General features: G+C 41.6%; 1 protein-coding gene across 1 annotated transcript in view; it reads right to left on the bottom strand.

Annotated features, from left to right (window-relative positions):
* Positions 1-24,684, bottom strand: part of Wdr72 (WD repeat domain 72) — a 108,124-nt gene that overhangs the window by 23,371 nt on the left and 60,069 nt on the right. Inside the window, exon 14 of the mRNA XM_051140829.1 lies at positions 16,652-16,854. Within this exon, the coding sequence (XP_050996786.1) occupies positions 16,652-16,854 (203 nt within the window). The remainder of the gene's footprint in view (positions 1-16,651; positions 16,855-24,684) is intronic.

The raw sequence follows: 24,684 nt of genomic DNA, 5'->3' as shown, positions 1-24,684 counted from the left end.
ACAATACCTCAGTAGTTGGCTAAACTTATTAACATGAACAAATACAGCCAGAGTTAGTAAGAAATAATGCACGTGTCTATGTAATGGGTTTATTTGATGTGTTTCCATTTTTTTTTATCATTCTGGAGACTGAACCTAGCACTCCACAATGCTAGGAAAGTGCTGTATTACTGAGCTACAGCCTACCTTCTATTTATAGTTGATTTAATAGCAAAAAGGACTCATTTTTTCGACAGCCCTCAAAAACCAAGGTAAGGGAGAGCTTTAGAGGGGAAGAGAAGGAAGACAAAAAAGAAAACTACCAAGAGACTTGGTGGAATGTCCAGACTCATTTCAGGGCATTAGCAGATTAGAGAAAAAAAGTGCGGGACAATCCCTCTCACCCCCCAGAGAAAAACAACAAGCTGCCTCTCCTCCCCTCTGGAATGAGAGTGGAGCCAAGAGGCAGCTCTGAGGTTTCAATACTTTAGAAAAATGTCTAAAAGACAAACAGGCAACACCCTTTTCTGAGGCAGTGCCTCTCTAGAAGGGAAGGCATCCTCCTGAGGGAAAGGCTCTGGGTTCTTATGGATAGAACCTTTGAAATACTGACGTGCCTGACCACTGGGATGTCTTTGAGTCAACTGCTTCTGCTGCCTGCTCAGCCTACTGTCTGTATAATGAGCAAAGGGCAGGCTGGTGCTGACAATAAACAAGAAATAAACTGGGGTTGTATTAGCTAATGAGACTTGGGCTCTTATTCAATTTGGAATCAATAGATGGATGAAAAGACAGACAGACAGATGACAGTGGAGAGAGGCCTGGCGACAAATTCAAAGTCACACAGACTTTTATTCAATCAACCAATGCTGAGGAGCCCTGGTGGAAATGAGACACCAGTGTGCTCAGGAGCACACAAAGAGAGAATACTTTCTGCATCCTTTAAAAATTACCAGACGATCCAAAACCATTCTTCCCACAATTGTTTGAATAGAGGTTTTATAACTCAACTTTGGTTTGTTCTTTAGTTTGCAATAAAATAAACGACACTAATAGAAAAAAAAATCAAATCCAAAAGCATGTTTATTAAGGAACTCACTCTTAAATGGCAAAATAGCTACTTGTCTCAGGCCCTTTCCTTAAACAGCAACTATTTCCTTTTATTTATTTTTTTTAACCTCTTACTCAGTATATAATTGTTAATTAAGATGACAAGTGTGTGTTGCTAAATTACTAGGAACTCAGCCCCCAGGGAAGAACACTAATTAAAAAGTGTGTGTTGTGGGCATGCTGATGTGACTCACTCCACACACCTTTGCTTCTCATCATGACACTTTGGTTGGCAGCATCACATTTACACATTATAAACGCCATCCCAATAAACTGACAATTGGCCAAAAGATCAGCAGAGGTGTAGGTCCAGAGGGGGGAGGGGGAAAGCCAGCCAGAACTGGCTTACCACTAAACAGAACAAGGGATAACATTTTATTTACTAAGTGCTTCTCCTCTTTGGAGTGACACATATTTAAGTAAAGACTTGGTGCTGAAGAGATGGCCCAGCTGTTAAAATCCGGTACTACTATAGCAGATCTGGGTACCGTCCCCAGCACCTACATCAGGCAGCTCACAAATGCTCATAACTCCAGATTCAGGAGATCTGATGCCTTCATTTGGCCTCCAGGGCATCGACACATGTGTGATATATTTACATAGGTATATCCACATATTTAAAAAAATTAAAAATATATTTAAACAAAGAATTTTTAACCACAGTATTTATATATCTGGAAGCTATACCTCTATAGCTTCTATGTGGCCACCAGATATTTTGATCTTTTCAATCCCTCAAATAACTTGCTAAGCTGAAGTCAGTACAGAAAGTATCATTGGCTAAAACAATATGTAATAGAAAACAAAGTATATGAAATGCTTGAGTGCAGAAGTCCCTTTTAAAAGCTGCTAGAGAGATGTCTCAGTGGTTAGGAACACTTGTTACTCTTAGAGAACACCCAGGTTCAGTTCCCAGCACCCACATGGTGGCTCACAATTGTCTATAATCCATTTCCAGATCATCAGATGTTCTCTGCTGGCTTCTGATAGCACTGCACACATGGTGCACAGACAGACAGACAGACAGACAGACATGCAGGCCGACCTTCTTACACATAAAGTGAAGGGGGAAAGGGCCTTGTAGTGACATCTCACAATCTGGTAATTGATTGACAAAACTTTATAAATTGCTTTATAGAAGAAATAAGAAATAAGCCAACAAGCCAAATGAGAGCCCTCTAACTACTGCCCTCAAATTCCAATGCATGCATGCATGTTCAGCCCTCAAACTCCAATGCACGCATGCATGTTCAGCCCTCAAACTCCAATGCATGTGTGCAGGTTCAGCTCTCAAACTCCAATGCATGCATGCATGTTCAGCCCTCAAATTCCAATGCATGCATGCAGGTTCAGCCCTCAAACTCCAATGCACGCATGCATGTTCAGCGCTCAAACTCCAATGCATGTGTGCAGGTTCAGCTCTCAAACTCCAATGCATGCATGCATGTTCAGTCCTCAAACTCCAATGCATGCATGCAGGTTCAGCCCTCCTGCTGCGTGAGCAACACCTGCTTCCTGAAGTTTTGCTTTGTTTTGTTTTGTTTTGTACAAGCAAAATTATGAGAATCAAAATTAACACGAGGTCAGGTGGTAGGCATGTCCAGGCTCATTTCATGCAGTTAGCAGATTAGAGAAAAAATTGGGGGACAAATCTACCTCCCTCCAGAGAAAAACTAAAAGAGAAATAATCTACCCACCCACATGCCTCGCTTCTGGAATGAGAGTGAAGCCAAGAGATAACTTGCAGATTTTGATATTTTAGAAAAAATAAAAAGCAAACGGCCAACATTCTTTTCTGAGGCAGTTGTTTTCCACATGTTTAAGCAGAAGGGTATGACAAGAAAGCACAGTCCTTCAAGAAGGTTGCCTCCAGATCCAGCACACTGCACCTATTTATATCCTACTTGAAAGGCCAGAGCAAATGCCTGACACTCAAATCATCTTTGCCCCTTCTTGTTGTGAATAAAGTTTTATTGAAACACAGGACTGCTCCTTTCCACAGGAGTCATCTAATGATGGATTTTTGCATTCTAGATGCAGAATTGGGAGGTTGCCACAGAGATAAATTAATCCGTAAAGACAAGAGCATTTCACATCTTACCTTCAGGAAAAATGGTCTCTACTACCTGGATTATCCTACACAAACAGGGGTTTTAAATGTACCCACCAATGCTCTGCTTTGCTTTCTAACAAAGCCACATGAAGAAGAAAAGGAAGAAATGAGGTCCCTTTGATTTAGGGAAGCAGTATGTGTACATGACTTATGTCTTACGAGTGACTCCTACCTTACACATAAGAAATTCCACCACAGATAAAAGCTGTGCTCCAAGTTCAGGGACTCTTACATCTCAGTAGCAAAACCCTGAAAAGTCAGATTCAGAACAGAGTAAGGAATTCAACAGACATGTTTCTAAAAAAGATCCACCAGTGGCCAACACAATGGGCACAAATTATCACAAACATGAAAACTAAAAGAGCAAATATATCACCCCTCAGCTCTGTGAAGATGTCATAAAACTAGAGGTCATCAAGTCTCAGTGAGAGAGTGGGGAAATGAATCCTCACATGGTGAAACTCAAACTCATGGGAAAGCAATACCCACAGTCCTCTGAAAGTTAGAGCCGATGCTGGACCACTGAGAGGGCTTTACTCGCAAGCAACAGATGACCCTGAGTGGATACCTGGGACCAACATGGTGGAAGGAGACAACCAACTCCCACAAGTTTTCCTCTGACCTCCAGTCATGTGTTGTGGTGCACGCAGACACACACAGACACACACACACACAGACAATTACACACACAGACACACATGCACACACACACACACAGACACACACAGCCATACAGACACACACACAGACAGACACACACACACACACAGACACACACACACACAGACAGACACACACACACAGAGACACACACGCACACACACAAAGACAGACACACACAGACATGCACACACACACACACACACACAGACATACCGACACACACACGCATACGCATGCACACACACAGACACACAGAGACACACACAAAGACAGACTCACACACAGACATACAGACACATACACACACGCGCGCGCACACACACACACACACACACACACACCTAGGAATTCTACTTCTAGATACTGACCAAAAGATTAAAATCAAGATTTCAGAGAAACATGAGTGCCCACTGCAGCGTTATCCACGATAACAGAGATGAGGAAAAAAACCTAGATGTCCATTGACAGATGAATGAATGAAGACAAACATATTAAAATAGCTGTGATAAAATAATATTCGGCCCTAGAAGGAAATTCTACAACCGATGACTAAGCAAAACAAACAGCAACAAAGATTCCTCCATAATAAATATGCTATGGACCTGATGCTGAATAACAAGAGCCAAACACAGAAGGAACACCACAAGGTTCTACTTAAAAAGAAGAGACACAGAATAATCACCTTCACAGAGCAGCCAGGAGCTCGGGGGGGGGGGGGGGTAAACTATCAGTCAATGGACAGGAAAATTTTAGCCCAGCAAACTGAAGAAGCCCTAAGGTCCCCTGCAAAGCATCCTGTTTGATAGCAGTACTCAGTAGGAATTAGCAGTGAGTGAAACAATAAGGCCAAGTCTAGATTCTAACACTTCCCAGTCTCCTTAGGAAACGTGTGACAGCTATTTATTTATCACCTGTCTTTAGCCACTGAGTCATCTCTCCAACCCTGGCCTTTTTTTCTTAAGTTATGGTCCATCTCTTCTCCTTGTACACGTAAGCTGTGTGAGTCCAGGCTCCTGAAATCCCTAGTGTCCAGCATGTGGGGCACACAGTAGGTATTCAACAAGTATCTGAAGAATGAATTTTCTGCCTGACTTAACTCACTACAAAATTTATACAACATATATTCCAACGAGCTCGAGACCTACTTGGGAAAGTAGTAGTATAAATGAGGCAATGTGTTGGTACTTCAAAAGCGAGCTAGCATGTGCTTATTGACCAGGGAGCGCTTGAGCAGGCAGAGAGAGCCTTGGCCAGGAAGAGACATGTAAGGACCAGAGTCAGCAGTGCCAGCATGTGGAAAAACATAAGCCTACCGAAAATTACTGAGCATCCTCACCCGCCACATCTCGGTGAAGTATTAAGAGACAGGGAAGAAGAGGAAATCCTTCAAGGCTTCCCAGTCTCTTGAGGCTCTGAACCAATCCCACCCAAAGAGAAAGATGCAGGTATTTGAAGTGGCATACATTGGAGTGGAATAAGCGCTCTCTCTCTCTCTCATCTTCTCTTCTTCTTATCGCTATCTATATCTCTCCTCTATCCTACTCCCCTCCCTCCCCTCCCTCCCCCCTCCTCTCTCTCTCTCTCTCTCTCTCTCTCTATCCTCTCTCTCTCTCTCTCTCTCTCTCTCTCTCCTGTCCTCTTTCCAAAGCAGGAAGCTGCTGCTTGAAGGCTCCTGTGCTTGGGAAAGGAAGCATAAATAAACCCTCTTCATATTTATCATCCACCCATCTCTAAACGTTATTGCAAACCTGTTGATTAGATGGCTGATAGCTTTGGGGGTTTTATATTAAGGGGTGGGCTTGGAAAGTAATTATCCCAGAGACGAGGAGGACTCGTGACACACAATACAATCCTCAGGCTACGTCTGAGTGATTATTTTAGATAACTTTGTGACGAGGAGAAATGAGCCTTAGATTGACAGACAGGTAAATGGAGGCAACACCATAAAGTTGGCTGGTGAATAAAGCCATCTTAACCATGTCACCTTTTGTCTATCTGGCTCTTATAAGGGAACTGCTATTTGCGTCTTACCTAAAGTGAAGCCATTGACTCCCCGTGTGCCAAGAATCCTAGATTTCATTACCATTATTGAATAATCTTTTAAAGTTTATTAAGCCAGCAGATTGTGGCACTTGCTCTCATCATATTTTGTGGTGTTTCTATGGAAGTGTTACCTGATCATTGTGCGGTCTTTTAGAGACAGACATACTAAGTGTCCAAATCCTTTCTAACGTATTCATTAGAGAGGGAAAGGTGGATTTTAACTATTGCAGTTTCGACAAAGCTGGCACAGTGGTGCACACCTCTAATCCCAGGACATGGGAGGCAGAAGCTGGAGGAGTTCAGTAAATTCAAACCAGCCTGGCCTATGCAGTGAGTTTCAGGGTAGCCAACACTACGTAGGGAAACCCCCTGTCTCAAAACAAACTCCATGTTACAAAAGGAATTATAATAATCTAAAGTAATGCAGTAAAAACACAAAAAATGTTGGAGGTTCTGTGCATTGTCAAAGCATGCACTCACAGCTGCGCACTGCGTGTTCTATCTCTGGTGATAACTGCTATCTTGACTAAGAAGGGTAGATTATGTAAGTCAGTGCAAAACTAACGGTAATGAATGGATAAATCATAAATACATGGAAAAGTAGACATTTTCTGCTACCATCATAGTAATCTCATTCTTCAACATGCCAGAGACTAAGGTAAAGTGTGCCCTAAGGGTTATATAAGAAAATCCTTAGTTTATGCAAAAATCAAAAGCACAAAGGGGGGAGGGAGCACATTGGAGTCCTGAAGACAAATTTTTTTTTAATCATCCATAAACTTGACTTCAACTATGAGCTGAAGAAAATGTAGGTCTATGGTGCTTATGTGTGGTGGCTAGCTGACAATCCCACTGTACATGAACTCTCCAGACATATTCCAGACCCAGGTGAGCATTTAGATGTGGCCACCCATATCTACCAGGAATAAATATTCTCACTCAAGTCTCCGGGTGGTCTCACAGGAAGCCAGTGCCTGTGCTCGTCTCTCTGTATTCCAGACACAGCCACATGGTGAATGCCACGGTGTAGGGTTATAAAACTCAGTCTGGTGGAAGGGACAGAGAAGGAAAACAAAATATTTGCTACCAAACACGAAATGGACAAAACCAAGTTTTATATAATGACAAGGGACCTCTTAAGAGATATGAAAGAAAGTGCTGGGGGTGAGCAGGATGTGTATTTCATTAGCTTTGGGAATGGCTTTTGAAAAAACATCTTAGATGCCAGGATGCTGGGGGTAGGGGGAGCCTACCACCATCAATAGAAACCATGCAGTGTTCAGATCTGTTTATGTATGAAACTATGTACGTAGGAAAACAAAGTCCTGCTGCGCATACAACGTCTTAGGAACATTTAATACCCACAAGGAATAGTGATAATTGGTGGAAAAGGTTCTGTAGTATGTTTACATTTAGGATGAAGATGGTTGTTTTCAGAGACGCTAACTAGTCTGGAGCTGAAGGCATTCCCAGGATGCGACTGTGAAAATTCAATTCTGAAAAGACAGTTAGGAAAGAACCCTAGCTGGCTGTGTGTTCTAATGAAACACATTCAGACTCTTAGCCTCAATAAACAAAGCTAACACTTTAATACATTTTCTTTTAATAGCCCAGAGGAAATATTCCATGAGAATAAATGCTTTTGTCCAAGAACTGCTTCTTGTAACATTTTTGCATTTTCCGCTCTTAGAGACAGCATCAACATATGTCACTGATGCCAGCACTGGCCTGTTGTGTTTCCTTAAATGGACCCAGAGGGTGTACTCAGTCAGCAAGTGACATGGCCAGCTTCTAAAGGGAGATTTCATTCTCCTTTCCTTTCCTGTTCTATTGAATTAACTCAACATCTGAATTTCTATAATTTTTCTTTTTTGTTCTTGAAGCTAGTATCCAATGTGCTAGTAATAAATACAAATACAAAGAGAACATTCCTGACGAAAGATGATGATTTTATTTCAAGAAGCTTTACCACCAGAAACAAGGGCCTCAAACAGGACAAATCTGACCCCATTGGGGGGATTTTTGCTTTAGCAAGATAGTGGTTTGGTTTTCTCAGTGAAATTGATAGGAAGAGATAACCAAAACTTAAAAAGCCTTGGGGTTTTCTTTGCCTGTTGTTTTAATTTTTGCTTAAAAACAAACAAACAATTTAGGACTGAAAATAAAAGGAAGGAAAGAAACTAAGGACAGGAGAAGAAAATGTTCCTAAGCTGTCATAGGTCAGACAGCATGACCATAATCATAGCACTCATATGTGCTAAAGACCTATCAAATTATTCATGTCAATAAAGACAAAATTTTAAAACATATGTAGTAAATAATGTTAATGGTGTTTCTTGGTTAGGTTAAGCACAAAATGGGATGCCTGATTAGCTTAATTCTTCTCAGCATTTCTGTGCTCGAGTCATTCCTCAGCCACCCATGCCAACGCGCGTGCGCGCGCGCGCACGCACGCACACACACACACACACACACACACACACACACACACACACACGTTAACTGATAAGTACAGAAAGAATTTAGCTCTGGAATATTTTCAAGATCCCAGCGCTTTGCACCCTAACAGGGTTGACGGGACCCTGCATGGGGAAGGGTCATGAAGTAGACCCAGGCTGCATGGAGCACTGGAGAGGTGGCACCAACATTTATTCATTGAAAAAAAATCTTCCACGAGAATTAGCAAAAGAGATAACAGTCACGGAAATCAAAGCTGAGCAAAGCCCTTCTCTGGGAGAAATCAGGTTTGCCTATCAGCAATTATAAAAACAATAACGTTGACCTTGAGTGCGCCTTAAAGGTCTTTGTTCACAATTGGCTCAACGGCTTTATGAATTTTCAGTTGCTATTGCAGCCAAGGATTCAGTAAACCTAGAGCTGACCAATAATAAGACAGCAGCTATTTCGGCCAAGCCCAGTGGAAAGGCGTTTGAGAGAGGACACATCACTCTGGCATTTTCTATGTTAAAAATGACAGCTCTCCTAGACTGCACTCAGCACACCTTAGATGAAGACTTACGACATCTCAGGGAAATACCGATAAAAATCCAAAATCACATACAGTCAAAGCAAGAAATAATTTAAACAAATTATATCTGCAATCCTGGGAGATCAATAGTCAGTAGAGTTTTTTTTATAACTTGAAATGTTTTATGGTTTGAGATTTTTACCCTAAGACTTTTTTTCACTCCTCATCTCAAGGATGCAATTTTACTCTCTCTACTGTGCGTTAAGGATAATATCTAGTGATAAGAGAGAGACCCGACCAAAGAGGAAATAATAGAGGGCCCCAATCAAAGAGGGCGAGAGGCAGACGGGTCCTTGTGGGGAGTTATTGGAATTAAGAGATTCAATAGCTATTTACGCCAGTCAGGTATCATAGCAACCTTGCATTGCTAAAAAGAAAAGAAAGAGAGGGAGAGAGAGAGAGAGAGAGAGAGAGAGAGAGAGAGAGAGAGAGAGAGAGAGAGAGAGAAAGTGCTAGAAAAGTCCCCAAGCCTAGTCCCCAAACTCACAAAACTACTTTGGGAGAACAACACTGTCAACATCTGTTGGTGTTGCCATGGGCACAGTCACAAAAGAGTCTGCCATCAATATTAGAAAGAAAAAAAAACAAAACAAACAAACAAACAAAAAAAAACTACACACGCAGAGAAGGGAGGGGATGTGGAAGACACATTGACAAGCGAACATCAAGAAGTCATGGGTCTGGCTCTGTAACATCACCCACGATTCTGCCTGTTTTTACACTAATTCTTTTCTACAGAAAACAGAAACGCCAGATTCAGCTGCCCCGTAACTGGGCCTCAACAGGAATCAGGGTGTGGAAATCACATCCTAAAAGTCTTCTTGGTACTGTCCGTGGCGCGTCTTAACTGGAAACTCAAAGTGGATTGCATTTAAAACAATATTTAAGCTTCCACTTCTCCGCCCTCGATAGCTGTTGATAGGTCCACAGAAAAGAAAAGAACAGATTCCTAGGAGCCAGAAGCTGATATTGATTTTTTTTCCTTTTTCAGCAGTGAGTCTCCGTTCTGTGTGGCTGCCGTCAAAGGCAATCTCTAACAGCTGGAGTCAAATTGTACTATTTAGAGAAAGAGCCCTTGTCAAGTGGACCGTAAGTCCCCCAACAATACGCTATTCAAATGGCACTTTGCCACACAAATTGCTGACGGGATGAATAACCTGTGGCGGTGGCTGAGGCCGGTATCAAAGTTTCGTTTTTGATGAGAGGTTTTTATGCTCACACACTAAGCAAGCTTTCTCTGGAGAACTGTGAGGTTATATACTGTGGACCTCGGAATGCTGCAAATAATTTAAAAATCTGTTTAAATGCATCAAGGGAAAGTTGACAGCATTAATATGGGTCTGGTGTTAACTGTGTTTGTCACAGGGGTGGGGGCCGTGCCCTTCGGTGGCTGGCACTCTCCCTCCCCCCACCGCCCTCCCCGGCACGTGCAGCACAAAGCTGGGCTCTCTCGCCAGCCGTGAACCATGAAATAGATGCATTTTGCTTTTGTAACTCTGATTTACATGGCTGACGAATGCTTAGATTTGAGCCAGGCTTTGAAGTCCTCTGAGGAGATTCAGGGTGGATCCTGTGCAGGAGGCTGGCAGCTGGGCTCACTTCACCATGCTTAGTCTTTCTGTGGTGACCCGACCTCCTGAGGTAGTTTTAAAACAAAGCTGTGATAGCCTCTAATAGTTTCCTGTAGCTGAGGCAACTTTCTGAATAAAAATAAATATAAATAAAGTCTAAATGCATGCCATTGAATAAGAGGTAAGATGCTTTTTTCACAAGTCAGATAATTTTTTAAGCATTATCAATCATGGAAGCTTTTATTCACCTTCTGAGAAATAATTACCTTCTGTCAAAAATATCCATTGCTTTATATATGGTTCAAAAAACAAATTGACACACCCATATCAACACTATCTTACATTCTCCTATACTGCCTGAGGTGGGGAGGTGTTGCCAGCCAGTCACTGTGTTCTAAGTAGCGATTAAATAAAGTAAAATATTCAAAACAAAAATTAGAACACTAAATTTAAAGATCTGGATGTCCTTAATTTAATAAAAAGTTGATTTTCTTACAAAATTATGCAAAACTTTCCCTGTCGCTTATACTTTGATCAACTATCAAAGGGCATGCCATCCAAATAACCTACCAAAGAGGTGAAAAGTAACATTCTGCGTGGGAAATGTGTATTTTTTTAATTTTAGTTTTGATTACATATATGTGTGTATGCGCTGTGTATGTGCAGTGCCACACACAAAGCAGAGAGATCTATGGGCACACGAGGACAGTGTGGCACGTGGCACTGAAGTTCACGTCTTCGTCTCTGTGGAAACACAGGAAGCCACTGATTGTCAGATTGCCCCGTTTAAAGGCTCCGAACAAGAGTGAGCAGGAGCTCGAGGGAAGCCATAGGGCCAGGTGGAGCCAGGCACTCCTTAGATCCCTCTTTAGGAAGGAAGGCTTGCCCCACTGTGAGTCACTTGGCTCACAGGCAGATTACAACTCTGGTCACTTGTGGGATATGTCTCAAAACCGGAACAAAGGTCCTAATTTTGGGAGAGAGGCCAAGCCAGGTTATAGGATAAGCGCATGTATACCACAGGCTTCCTGTACCAGGATACTTTTGCTCTTTATTTTCTATTAGACACACACACACACACACACACACACACACACACACACACACACACATAAATGCACAAACATACATATACTCAGTTGTACTAGAAATCAAAATTTGCAGGGTCTTTTGGTTGTTGTTATTTGTTTGTTTTACAAAGGATGGTACCTCCAGTGCGTACAAGTACTGATTTCTATACAAGAATAGAATATAATGTATTGACAAAAAAATAATTCCAATTTACATTCCATCATATATACACATAAATTTTGGGATCACATCATGTACACAAATATGAAATCAAAATAAACGACTCTATTAAAATTTCAGACATAGAACAGGGTGTGGTGGTGCATGCCTATAGTTCCATCACTTGGGGAGGCAGAGGCAGGTGGATCTCTGTGAGTTCAAGGCCAGCCTGGTCTCCAAAGCTGGCCTATTGGACAACCAAGGCTACACAGAGAAACCCTGTCTTGAAAACACAAACAAAAAATTCAAACATAGAAAAAAGGGGAGTTACACAGACTCTTCTGAGGTCCTCGCGATACCTCCTGACCATCCAGTGCAAACAGGTCGACTAAACCGTAGATTGGCAAACCACAGCCAGAATATCATGTCTGGGCCACTGCTTGCTGCTGTAAGGTCAAGTCTCCCTAGCTATTCATCCCATGGTTACCCCTCTACTCAACAGCACAGCTGAGTAGGAACCTAGGCAAAGCTCTGAGCTGTGACCCTAATACAGTCACTCCCTGATTTTTACTGAGAGATTGGCATAAGTTTCTTAATGATCATCATTGTCTTAAGCAAATAAAGTGCAGATCACAGGTATAATCTTAAATTGCACAACAGACATCTTAAAACAACATAAATAGAAAATGGGTAAAGTTGGTTCGAATAATTTTTTTTTGTTTAATCTCATATTTCCAAAATGCATGTGTTTAGCATTTTGTTCTGGTCTTATTCCAAACACCAGCTCAAACTGTCATGTTTTCTACTCAGTTCATCGGAGTCCTTCTGAGACACTGCAAATGACATAGGCTGCATCAATTAAAATACTCCTTTTACCCATTTTATAGATAAGAAGCACAATGAAAAGCTGAACACACACACATACACACACACATATACACACACATACACACACACCATACACACACACACACACACTCATAAAATAAAAACCAACCAACCAATGAACAAAATGAGTTGTGTCTTTGTACGATACCATGTAGCCACAAAGATCAGTGTCGTGTAGCAATGATTTTAGTCCAGTTGTTAAATCCCTACCTCAAAGCTAAATTTCTCCCAGTGCTATTTAAATGGATTCTATCCTGTTTCATCCTCTGCCCAATCTAAGAAAAGCAGCTCCCACCACCACGATATTGTCGCCTGTAAATCCTTTAAGACCCTCACCCTCCTCCTCTCAGCCCCAAGACCCCTCTTTGTTTAACAGCAGAGATTCAGCTCTTAACAGCAATTCAAAGTGCACATAATTTAAAAATGATTTTTATGGTATTTTCTATTCCCCACAACCTGCCCCCCATTTATATGTACTATCCAAATGAATGAAAAAATTGAATAAAAAATTCTAGGAATGTCCTAATATTGGCCCACATGAGTTCTACGTATTATCTCCTATCTAAATAGTCTGTTCTGTTGCTACCTAGTAGCCTGCCTATGCCTTACTAACAGTGACATATGTGCACAAACACAGGCACAGATACAAAGCAGTCTTTGAGGGTATAAAGCTCATAGGCTTGTAGTCTCCCAGTTTTCCCATTTATGAAAGAATGTGGTTCACACACTTTTTGGAATGCTTTTTCTTATGAAATTCATGAAGCATTTACTATATTAAGTGTAAATCCCTTATGAGCTGGGGAGATGCCTCAGCAGGTAGAGCTCTTACAAATATGAAAATCTGAGTTTGAGTACCCGGAATTCATGGAAAACCCGAGTGCAGTGTCAGACATTTGTAATCACAGTGCTCCTATGGTGAGAAGAGAGATAGAGGGCCAGGTAGGAGGGTTCTGGAAGCTTGCAGGTCGTCTACTCTGGATGGCATACATGACAATACACAACAGAGACCCCATCTCAAGTGATATGGGTGACAAGTACCAGCACCTGAAATACCAGCACCTGAAATTGTTCTCTGAACTCCATATGTGCACCAGGACATGTGTGTGCAGACTCTCACATGCGCACCACATGCACACAGAAAGAGATTTTTTTTTTCTTTTGAGACAGGGTTTCTCTGTGTAGCCTTGACTGTCCTGGACTTCCTTTGTAGTCCAGACTGGCCTCGAACCCACAGAGATCTGCCTGCCTCTGCCTCTGCCTCTGCCTCCCTGAGTGCTAAGATTACAGCCATGCGCCACTGTAATGCGGCATAGATTAATAACGTACAAGTTCACCTCTGAGATTTCAGACTTTAAGATAAATGATCTCAGTACCTTGGCTCTAAGACAAATCCTAAAACAACACATGAGTGACTTACAAAGGTGACATCTCATACAGAACACAAAGAGGAAAGCAGAAGCACAAATATGAATACCCATGGCCACACCAAAATCTGGTGACAGCAGGGGCATGTGGAGGAAAGAGAAGACTGTCCCGTCTCCTTTGCTTCTCTACTACAGAGAACAAAGGCTGGAAATTGTATACACTGCTCAGGCAAAGGGCAACAACTAGAAAATCAAGTGGGAATCAGCCTACAAGTAGGATGACAGGACCAGGGCATTTTATTGCTTCTTGAAGTCAAGAAAGAAAACAAAATTATATACAGAAAATGAAATGTGTAAGCACTGTTACCACTACCTAAAGGATAACATTGACCTTCAGAAAGAAACAGCAGCCAGTTTAACCTACCTTCTGGGACCCCAGGGAGAAACACTGGCACCCAGTGAAAAGTGATTTTTTTTCCAGACAGACCTTACACCTCTCCCTCTGAAACACACAGGTCAACAGACACCTAGCTCTTGTCTACTATTCTAGAACAATCCCTACTCCACTATAGTGCGTGCTTATTGCACAAAATGGTTCTTTTCCTTATGATACTTTGAGACACAGGTACGTAGGAGCCTACTCAGATTCACCCCCACATTGCCGCCTCCGGCACCCTGTTTCTACTCCACGGTGATGCGCGGTCCACTACAACAGACAAGAAGGCAGCTGCACTGGGATGAGGGCGAACAGCCAGCTAGGCTCAATAACTGAGCCTCATTGACCCAACCACACACATGATTCAACTGAAATTTTATCACAGCTACACAGGCATCCTTACGAAGATCCTGTTTTCATGTTAAGAATGCTAAGTGCCAGGGCCGGAGAGGTGGCTCAGGGGTTAAGAGCACTGGCTGTTCTTCCACAGGATCGAGGTTCAGTTCTCAGTACAACACAAGGTGGGTGACAACTATCTGTAACTCCAGCTCTAGGGGACCTGATGTACTCTTCTGTCCTATACAGGCACTGTATATCCACAAGGTCCATACATGTAGGCCAAAATAAATACATAAATACAAACTTTGGCAGCCTCAAAACAATGCAAAGGTAGAGAGAGCAAGCTATTTGGTTTAACATTTAAAGAAGGAAAACAAACGGAAATAGGTTATCTGAACAGAATATGAAACAGAGAAACGCAATCTTTAGGGGACATTCATTCTATTTCAACCATGACCCGGTGAGTTGGTGGCACGATGGGCTTAGAAACGACAGTATCTGACTTTCAGAATGCACTGAGCCAATTCCCGAGGCTGGCGTCACAAGGACCATGGGGCCCTGTGTCAGCATCTGTGCTCTGTAAGCCTTCTAGCTTTGCACCTTGTGAGGGGACGATGAAGCAGTGTGATTTTCCAGTCATACTTCTCACTGCTTGGCAAGTAAACACTGGCAGGCGACAGACTTCCTACTAGGTGTTCAGTTAGCATCTGACATCTCAAATAAAATCTCTGATAAAATCTAAATCAGGTCCCTAACCCTGTAAGGTGGTACGGAAGCTCAGACATGTGGCTCGGCTTCCATATCCTTAATGAATGACAAGACATCTTCTGTTTCTAATATAAATGTTCACACAAGATAAAATGAGGATCTTTGCTAAGTTTTTATTAAGAGCATTGAAATAGTGGGAAATGGTAAGATATGAAAATCATAACTTAAAATCCTCAATTCCCACATCTTCAACTCAAATAATTTTGATATTTTAAAAAATCTTATTTAGATTATTTTCAATTATGTTTAAGTGTACATGTCTACACATGGGTATAAGCATGTGAGAACAGATGCCCAAGAAAGACAGAGACATCAGATCTCTGGAGCTGTAGTTATACACAGTTGTAAGGACCATGTGGATTTGGGGATCTAAACAGTCGTCCCCTGAAACAGCAGCAAGTGCTCTTGATCACTGAGCAATCTCTCCAGCCACCAATTTTAATTTTCTAAAAATTCTTAGAGCCAAGCATGTTACTGAAATGGTATATATAAAGTATTAATTAATAAGAAAATAATTTATATCAGCAATAAGAACAATGAAATATAGAGTATATAGTGGCCCTTAGAACAATGGAAATTTATTAGATAATATTATAAAAGATATTACCATGAAAAAGTACTAGGTATATCCACACAAATGGCATAGGTAAAGATGCTAAGAAGAGAGCATGAAGCACAAAGATGGATGATAATATCTTAAAGAAACTAGATTAAATCATTATAGCATGTCTAGAAAATTAAAATAAGCTAGTTTACATGAGCAGCAATCCTGAGTAAAACACACTAAATACATTCAACTGAAGAATTAAAAATGGATCCAAATTACAGAATATAATCACCACCATTAGAAAAAAAAAGATCTATCATGTGAGTTGATGGAATAGTAACTTCATTTTTAATGAGCTGAAAACTCTACTGTCACAAATGTCATTGCAAGGATAGCATTCTCGTCAGAGTTAGGTAGGCTTCCCCACCTGTTCCACCCAATATCACTAGCCGACGACATCACCTGCCCCTCTGCTCCTCTGACCACAGGTTAGCACCCTGTTCTGTAAAGGCACACTCTTTCTTACCCCAGTTGCTATTTCTTTGAGGAACACAAGACAGATGTGGCCTCACCTTACACGAAGGCTCCAGCTGCAGACCAGGGCAGGACAGCAGCCCGGGCTGGTGGGGGCTGGATGACCTCTGCTCTACGCTTTTGTGTCTCTGTGTCTCGGAGGCCACTGACAGTGTAGGCTCAGCTCTGACAAGCTGCACATCGTCAGCACCGTTGAGGATAATCCTTGCCCTTTCTCCCGTCTCATGCCTTTCCAAAGTGCCTGGAACAAGAAAATCAGAAAACAAAACAAATGTAAGCAAAACGCACACCAGAACAGAATACAGAGACCTCACGTGACGCTTCCTCAGAAAGGCCTTGGCCCTTTAAGCTGTCATTACTGCCTTCCTACGACAGAAAGAGCCAGCCTCAGAGCTCTGTCTAGATAGTTTAAATGTTGTCATCAGCTATGAAACAGTGGACTTGAAAGTGCACCCCGCCCCACTAAGAGCCTTTTTATCTACTAGAACCGACAGTCCATCTGCGAGTCTCCATAACTAAAATCCCTCTTATTATCCAGTGTGAAAGTGATCAATTAGGAGCAACCTTTGTGTTGTCTCCTAATGTCCCAGCTCTCAGACAACGGAGATTCTGAAGTGGCCGTCTGGGGCTCCCAAGTTTGCAGTGTTTCTACTGGTAATGTGTAACTTACTTAAATGATTAGGGTTACCGAGGACGTGGGGCTTAGAGTGCATCTGCCCTCACTCAGAGCTCCCCAGATTTTGCTGTTTTTATTGCTGGAGTTTGTTACCATCAGAGCCTTTCTGTTTTATTTCTTATGTTATTAGAACTGGAATTAATCTCCTCTGCCCTCTGACATCTGACCAGCTCCAGAAGTGGTGCTGACAAGTCCAATTTAAGTCTAAAAGGAACAAGTATGGGAATTGGAGAGATGGCTCATCAGTTAAGAGCACTGGCTGTTCTTGCAGAGAGCTGTGGTTGGGTTTTCAAGCTCATAACTACCTGTAACTCCAGCTCCAGGGGATTCAATGCCCTTTTCTGACCTCTGTGGGCACTGCACTCATGCAGTATACACACATATAGACACACATATGCACGTGTAATTAAAATAAATCTTCTGTGTAGGTTGTTGGTTGATTTTTGGGCTATAGATATTTATTTTCATTGGGAGTTGTTTTTAAATTATTACTCTTATTTAGAGAAAAAACAAGGTTTGACTCAGGGATGCCTCTCTTTTCTTTTATCTTTCTTTCTTAGGTTTGGAGATAGGGGTTGAAAAGAAAGAAGGCTGAATATAGAAATATATAGGGATGATAGGACAAAAAGTAGATTAGGGAATCTACTCCTCAACTTAATGCCTTAGTTGTTACTCACTAGGTTTTTTTTAAATTCACTGGTATAGAATTGTGTATATTGATGCAAAATAAGTTTAATTTTGATACATTGGTATAGAATTCAAATTTAAGATTACTCTTCACACACATTACATATATTTCTATTCTAATATGAGGTATTGTAGACATACAACTCAATTATAACACAAGGTTTACTTCCAATACTTCGAACGTGCTATTGCAGGCTGTTTAGGATAAGTAAGTTATAGAAGTCAATTGTTAGTTGATCAAACCATGGTCATGTTGATTACTAGTCTACTTTTATCACAAGAATATACATACTGGGTGTAACAAATAGATATGATTTGATAGAAAGATAAGGTAAAATCATTATATACGGTCTTCACAAACTTCAGAGGCCTACAGAATATAGCATTTAAAGATGTTTTTATTATTTTAAAGATTCATTGACAATGAGACAGGTTAACTCCTGGCAACACCCAGGTTACCTCGAAGAAGATGATGAGCATCAAAGAACCTCCTTGTGGAGATGGCTTCAAATGTGGCAAACAAGCCACTGGGTAAAATGTTCTCATTTCTACCACAGACAGAATTCTGTCTAAAAATGGGCACGCTTGGATGTAGGCAGAGTCGATGGTCAAACTCTGCGAAGACAGGGTAAGCAAGTCCTCAATAGTTCTTGCCTCACAAATATGTCTGTCCAATATTTTGGGCCAGAAGGCTGAAGATGATGCCCCAACATTATAGAGAGTTTTGGGTGACTGTTCAGGCAGCAAACTGTCTCTGCCATCTTCTCATTTTGGAAGCTGCTCATCTGCACTCCCCGTATACTCAGGTAATTAATTTTATTCCTTTTCAAGTCTCTGATGGGTTTGAAGACCAGATTGTTTAGTTTTACAATTAAACTTAGTTGTTTAGGGGTTAAGATGTTTTCATGTCTAGATGGATGCTTTAAGTTGATAATGATGAGATACAGTAGGTATTGATTTACATGCAGAAATTTATACTCACTAAGATAGGGAAGATGTTTTCCTCAAGGTTGCCAAATACATATAGCCAAAACACTAAGAATGTAACATTTATATAATTCCTGATTGTTTCATAGTTCTTCTTGATGTAGGTAGTTTATTGTATATATGTGTAATAATATAAATGTATATGTAAAAAATAAAAAGAAATTTTAAAAAATAAATAAAACAAATATTTAAGAAAAGAACAAGTAGACTGGTGTGGTGGCATATGCCTGTAATCCCAGCACTCAGGGAGGCAGAGGCAAGCGGATTGCTGTGAGTTTGAGGCCAGCCTGATCTACAGAGAGAGTCTAGTACAGTCAAGGCCATACAGAGAAACCCCGTCTTGAAAAAAATAAATAAACAAAAATGAACAACTATTAAATTTACCAGTGTTGACCTGGGGTGATGGTCACTAGACAAGCATGAGAAGTAGAGTTCAGATCCACAGTACTCATGTAACTGCTGCTAGTAGGCAAGGCAGACCATCTGTAATTCCAGCATTCAAGAGACAGACTCAGGGATCCCTTGCCTAGATTAGCCCACATGGTGAGCTCTGGGTTCAGTGAGCCTCTGCCTCAATAAATACAGCATAGAACAAGCAAGGAAGACAGAAGACATCATGGCTTTGCCCTCAAATTCATACACATGTAAGTGTGCCCACATATACCAGAAAACTGGCATACACAAACACATAATACACACAAACTCATTATAACACACACACACGCTGATCAAAGGACCAAAAAGCTTAGTAGAGAGGTACTGCCCGATTGTAAAGACCTGAGTTTGGGAACCCAGAACCCAATAGTAAGTCAGTTATGGTCTTTCTGAGAGATCTCTCTTTCAACTTGGTATCAACATGGATAATCTTCTCAGGAGTTTTCTGTGGCAAGACAGTGTGATATTTAGAAAATATTTTCAGAAAATTTCAAGTCTCTCTAAGTTACTTAGAACTGTCTTTGTACTCCTGGCCTCTTGCCTCTGCCTCTTGAGTAGTTGAGAGTATAGGTGTGCGCTACCATGCTTGGCTTTCGGCAGTGAAATAATTTATTGTGCTTTAATCATGTGACCAGGTGTATATTTTATATATTCATGTGTTCCATTCTAAACTTTTTTTTTTACAAGGCATCTCTTGAATTGCTCGGGCATAACTGTAGCTTACCCACATGTGTGTGTGGCTGTCACCTCCTTTTGTCACCTTCTTCTGCTTCTGCACAGATGTCTAATCTGTTTCATTTATGGAACCATTCAACATACAGTAAACAAAAATGGCTCCTCCCAGGATTCTGAGCTCCCTCAAAGCAAGAGACATTGAAGGCTAATTTACTGAAGTATCTAAAGTACAAACATTCTATTCTACACACAGGTAAATATCCCCCAACCTAATAAAAACAAACATTGAGCATTTGGTTTTGTTGATAAGAAATCCTATCATGGGAATTAATGCTTTTTTTAAAAAACTTCTTATCAAATTATTATTGCTTGTGTCTCCTAATTGATAAGCCCTTTTAAGTCACTTCTCATCAGAATTCATGGAATTTGGACTACTTCCAGAACATTTTTAAAATTGTTACAGGTATCTAGAAGAAGAGCCTCCCCACAAGGGAGATTGTCAGTGTGTTCTTGTAAATTCCTTCCCTGGGGAAGTTCCTTTAAACTCTACTTTATTTTGGGGTGTTTAGGCTTTAACCTCCCTTCCAAATTCCCAGTCCTACATAGGAGAGAGAAGCTTAGTGGGGAGAGGGGGCCCCTTTACTTTTCCCAGTTATTTAAGGTCAATTGGGTTCTTTTGGGCTATACCCATCTTTTCCAACAGCAGATATAGCTAGCAGTCTCCTCTAAGCCACTGCTCCATAAAGTGTTTCCTCTCTGTCTCCTCCAAACCATGATACTGTCTGTCTCTGGTCTCTTTAAACTGCTACACCCTACATGTCAAAGCCACAGGCCACCGCCTCATGCTATGCAACTTGCTCTCCCTGAGCTCTTATCTATAGCCTCAGAGCTGTAGACCACAGCCCTCTCTGTGCTGCACAAGGAAGGCCTTTACCAACTGGCAAAACCACACCCCTCATGAGACAATTAACAGGTATGAACAAGCTAAAGCTCAAACTAAAATCCCACACTGGGGATTAGAACAAAAACAAATTTGCATAACACAGCTGAATTTATAAAGAAAACAAAACTTCTATTACATGGAGGTGTAAACAAATCTACCCTCCTTCTCCTAAGAAACCAGTAACAAACCAAAGTACCATTCCACCAAAGTTCATCTGGGGACAACAGTGAGTATGCTAGGTCTACTTACAGAGCAGTGATGGGGGTTATGGGAAAGGCGACTGGGTAACTTTAACAGATGCACCTGGAGATTTGCACCTAGCGTGGAGGATGGATGGCTTCCCCATGGCCCACAGTCTTCTTCATTTAACTTTCCCAGCCTCTATACTCTAGTACCTACCCTAGACTCAAGGCTGGGTGCAATTAGGGCTACGTTGCACATAAACATCTGGGAAGTATGGCCAGAAACTCGCCCCCCACAAATAGTCCAACAGCCGCCCAAATCCTTCCTTCTGTGATGGGAATGCCAACAACAGCTCACAGACTTGATCACTGATGGATGCTCTCAGGGGAGCGAAGCTGCTCTCAGGAAGATGGGCGATGATGCTTGGGAGGGAAGACAATGTGCCACAACAGTAGCTGCCATGACTTTAACGGTTGCCTTTGTAGCAGACGGGGGTCACTGCTTCCTCATGCCAGAAACTCAACGTTTATAAATCACTTACTTTAATTCCCAACTTCAAGAGAGTTTCTGCTTCACCATGTGAGCCCAATGGTAAGTCAAACTGATTTTCCCTCTACTCACCAAGAGTGGGAAGGGTACAGACACTCTTCCCTTATTCAGCGTGGACATGACGAGAAAATGTACAGAGTGGCATGTGACAAAGTCATGCTATCAACTACCATCTCTTTTCCTCCAGGTAGGTATGTGAAAATATCATGACATCTATATCACGTTAAAAAAAAAAAAACTGAGGCCAGTCTGGGCTACACATTGAGTTTCAGAGAGCTAGACTTTGTTGTATCATAAAACCAAGCCAAAACAACCCAAAACTTCATCATATAAAATGTTTTAAAAATACTTTTCAGTAAATATCACCCATTGTTACTTTATATTTTATTGATAAGAGTTTTGCCATAATTTCTTTTCAACTTAAGCTATTCTGTGTAACTCATGGCATTAAAAAGCTATTACATTTTGGTTTTTCAGATTAAGGATGTTCAAATGATACAGACATGTGAAAGACTTTTGGTACCAAGAATTTTGAGAAAGACATCCTCAGCTTGTGGTATATCAGAGGAAAAAATCTACAAGAAAAGAACAATCAGAACAATGATCATAAAGGATCTACGGTAAGGGACCTACTGTAAGGGACCTACTGTAAGGGATCTACTGTAAGGGACCTACTGTAAGGGATCCAGAATTACATTTTCTCCCAAAAAGTCAGTGCACAGAAAGCAAAGGCTCAACTGATATAGTCAAAGACCCTGGTTCCCCTTGGCAAACCCCTGTACCCATTCAGACAGTATTTGCACTGTCACATGCTGCTTTTCACTTGTTGACTCAGCCCACCAGGTGACAACATCCCTAGTCAACATACTGTTAAAGCCAGAGCTCCCTTTATGACCACAGGTGGTTCCTGGGTCCCACTGACACACCTCCTCCCTAGCCTCGGAGTCTAACATCAGGGTCAGCTCACTATGGGACAGAGAACCCTCTAGCTCCAGGCTACTGTGTGCTCATGTTCCCAAATACTGGCTCCATTCTTGAAGGCTACATGGCCTAGTAATTCCTTTTTTGTTAATGTGATAAACATCATAAGTAATGCAACTTAAGGAATAAAGAGTTTATTTTGGCTTATGTTTTCAGAGAGATGAGAGATAATAGATAGATAAGAGGTAAGAGGGTATAGAGCAGTGGTAGGATGGTTGGAGCAGCAAGCCACAAGCTCATGTTTTGAAACAAAAACCTTAAGCAGGATGCCTTAAAACCTCAGAACCTGTACCCAGTGAGGTTCTTCCTACAGCAAGGCCACACTTCCTAAACCTACCCAAGAAGCATCACCAACTGAGGACCAACTGTTCAAGTACATGAGCCCATGAAGGATGTTTTTGCTCAAACCTCCACACATAGTTCCTGTGGATTTTTGAGCCTCATTTTCTTTGGTTGTATCATGGGATAATAATTCTCACCCCCACAGAGTTATTAAGCAGCCTAAATGGTATAGGCATTTTACTCACGTTCTTGACTTCGAGACAAGAAAGGACATCATAATCTATAAAGTTCACACCTAAAAACCACACAACTGCTTGCAAAAAAAAAAATCAACAAGATATCTTGCAATATCTACAATTTTGTGTTGGGAGCCACAAACAACCAGTGGGCTCTGGGCCACACATCTTGGGTTTCTAAGTTCTAGCACCAAGTGAACTTGAGCCATGATTTCACTCTGTCATGTGACAGCAACGTACACTCAGCTAATCAGGAGCTATACAGCAAACAAATTTGCCTCTCTATTCTGGAAAGCTTCTTACATTCAAGCCGAGCAAATGAGTTGTTTGGGGTCCCATTGCCCTGCACCCCAGAGGTGGCTTCGTCAGATCACCTTTCCTCCCAGGTTATATATAATCAAACTCATAGCACAATGGTATGTTTGGCTTTTCTTTTAATACAGAATTTTTATGTTGCTTAGCATAGACTTGAACTCACTATGTATGCAAGGATGGTCTTGAACTCCTGGTCCTTATGCTTGTGCCTCCCAGGTGTTGTGATTTACAGGCATGCACTGTACCACTATGCCCAGCTGATGTGGGACTAGGGAGGGATGAAGCCCAGGGCTCTAAATACAGTAGGCAAACACTCTACTAACTTAGCAACACATCCACAATCCTTTGGCTCGCTTTTTAAATCCTCCTCAGTCCATCAAGGTAGGGTCCTGTATAAACTACAGCTTGGATGTCACTCTTTAATGGATTATGTGCTAGCAGCAATCTGGGTGATGAGGAACTTTCTACTTGGGATTGAATCCAGCCCATTCATCTACAGGTTCTATTCTCAGCACAGTTTCACACACACACACACACACACACACACACACACACACACACACACACACACTTGCCTTTTCTCTTACCTTTCCATTTAGTTTCCTTGAAAACAAGCGCACCATTACTTGCAGGCTCCAGCTCCTCTTTTAGGTATATCTTAACCACTCCTGCTACTCAGACAGGCAGCTTCCTCTCTCACCTGGCCTCATTTTCAACTTCAGCACCCTCAGAGCACATACATTCCAAATTGGTGCATTACAATCCTTTGCTTCCTCACTAGATTGTGGGCCCTGGCTGATGAGTGTGAACTATATTCTCTGAGTGCCGAGCCAAGCAGGGTTCAATAAATGCTCACTGAATGGATAGATTAAAGTTTACTCTTTCCCTGCAGGCAGAGCAAGAGGGCAGCTAGAGAGCATCAGAGAATGTTGGGTCTCACTGCACAGGCATTAACTCTCACTGTGCTTATTATAAGCCTATGCCCAGGCCTTAAGGGAGCCTGGGGCTCTGACAGGTGACTTTCAGAACCCATGCGAGATGCTGGCAGAGCTCACGGCTATGATGCCTGGTTATTTGCAATACCCAAAGACAGGCAAGAGTCAGTCTCTGAATGACTAAAAT

The sequence above is a fragment of the Acomys russatus genome, chromosome 32 (assembly GCF_903995435.1).
Source record: "Acomys russatus chromosome 32, mAcoRus1.1, whole genome shotgun sequence".
Taxonomy (NCBI): domain Eukaryota; kingdom Metazoa; phylum Chordata; class Mammalia; order Rodentia; family Muridae; genus Acomys; species Acomys russatus.
The sequence above is the reverse complement of the archived record's forward strand: the minus strand, read 5'-3'. Positions and strand labels throughout refer to the sequence as shown.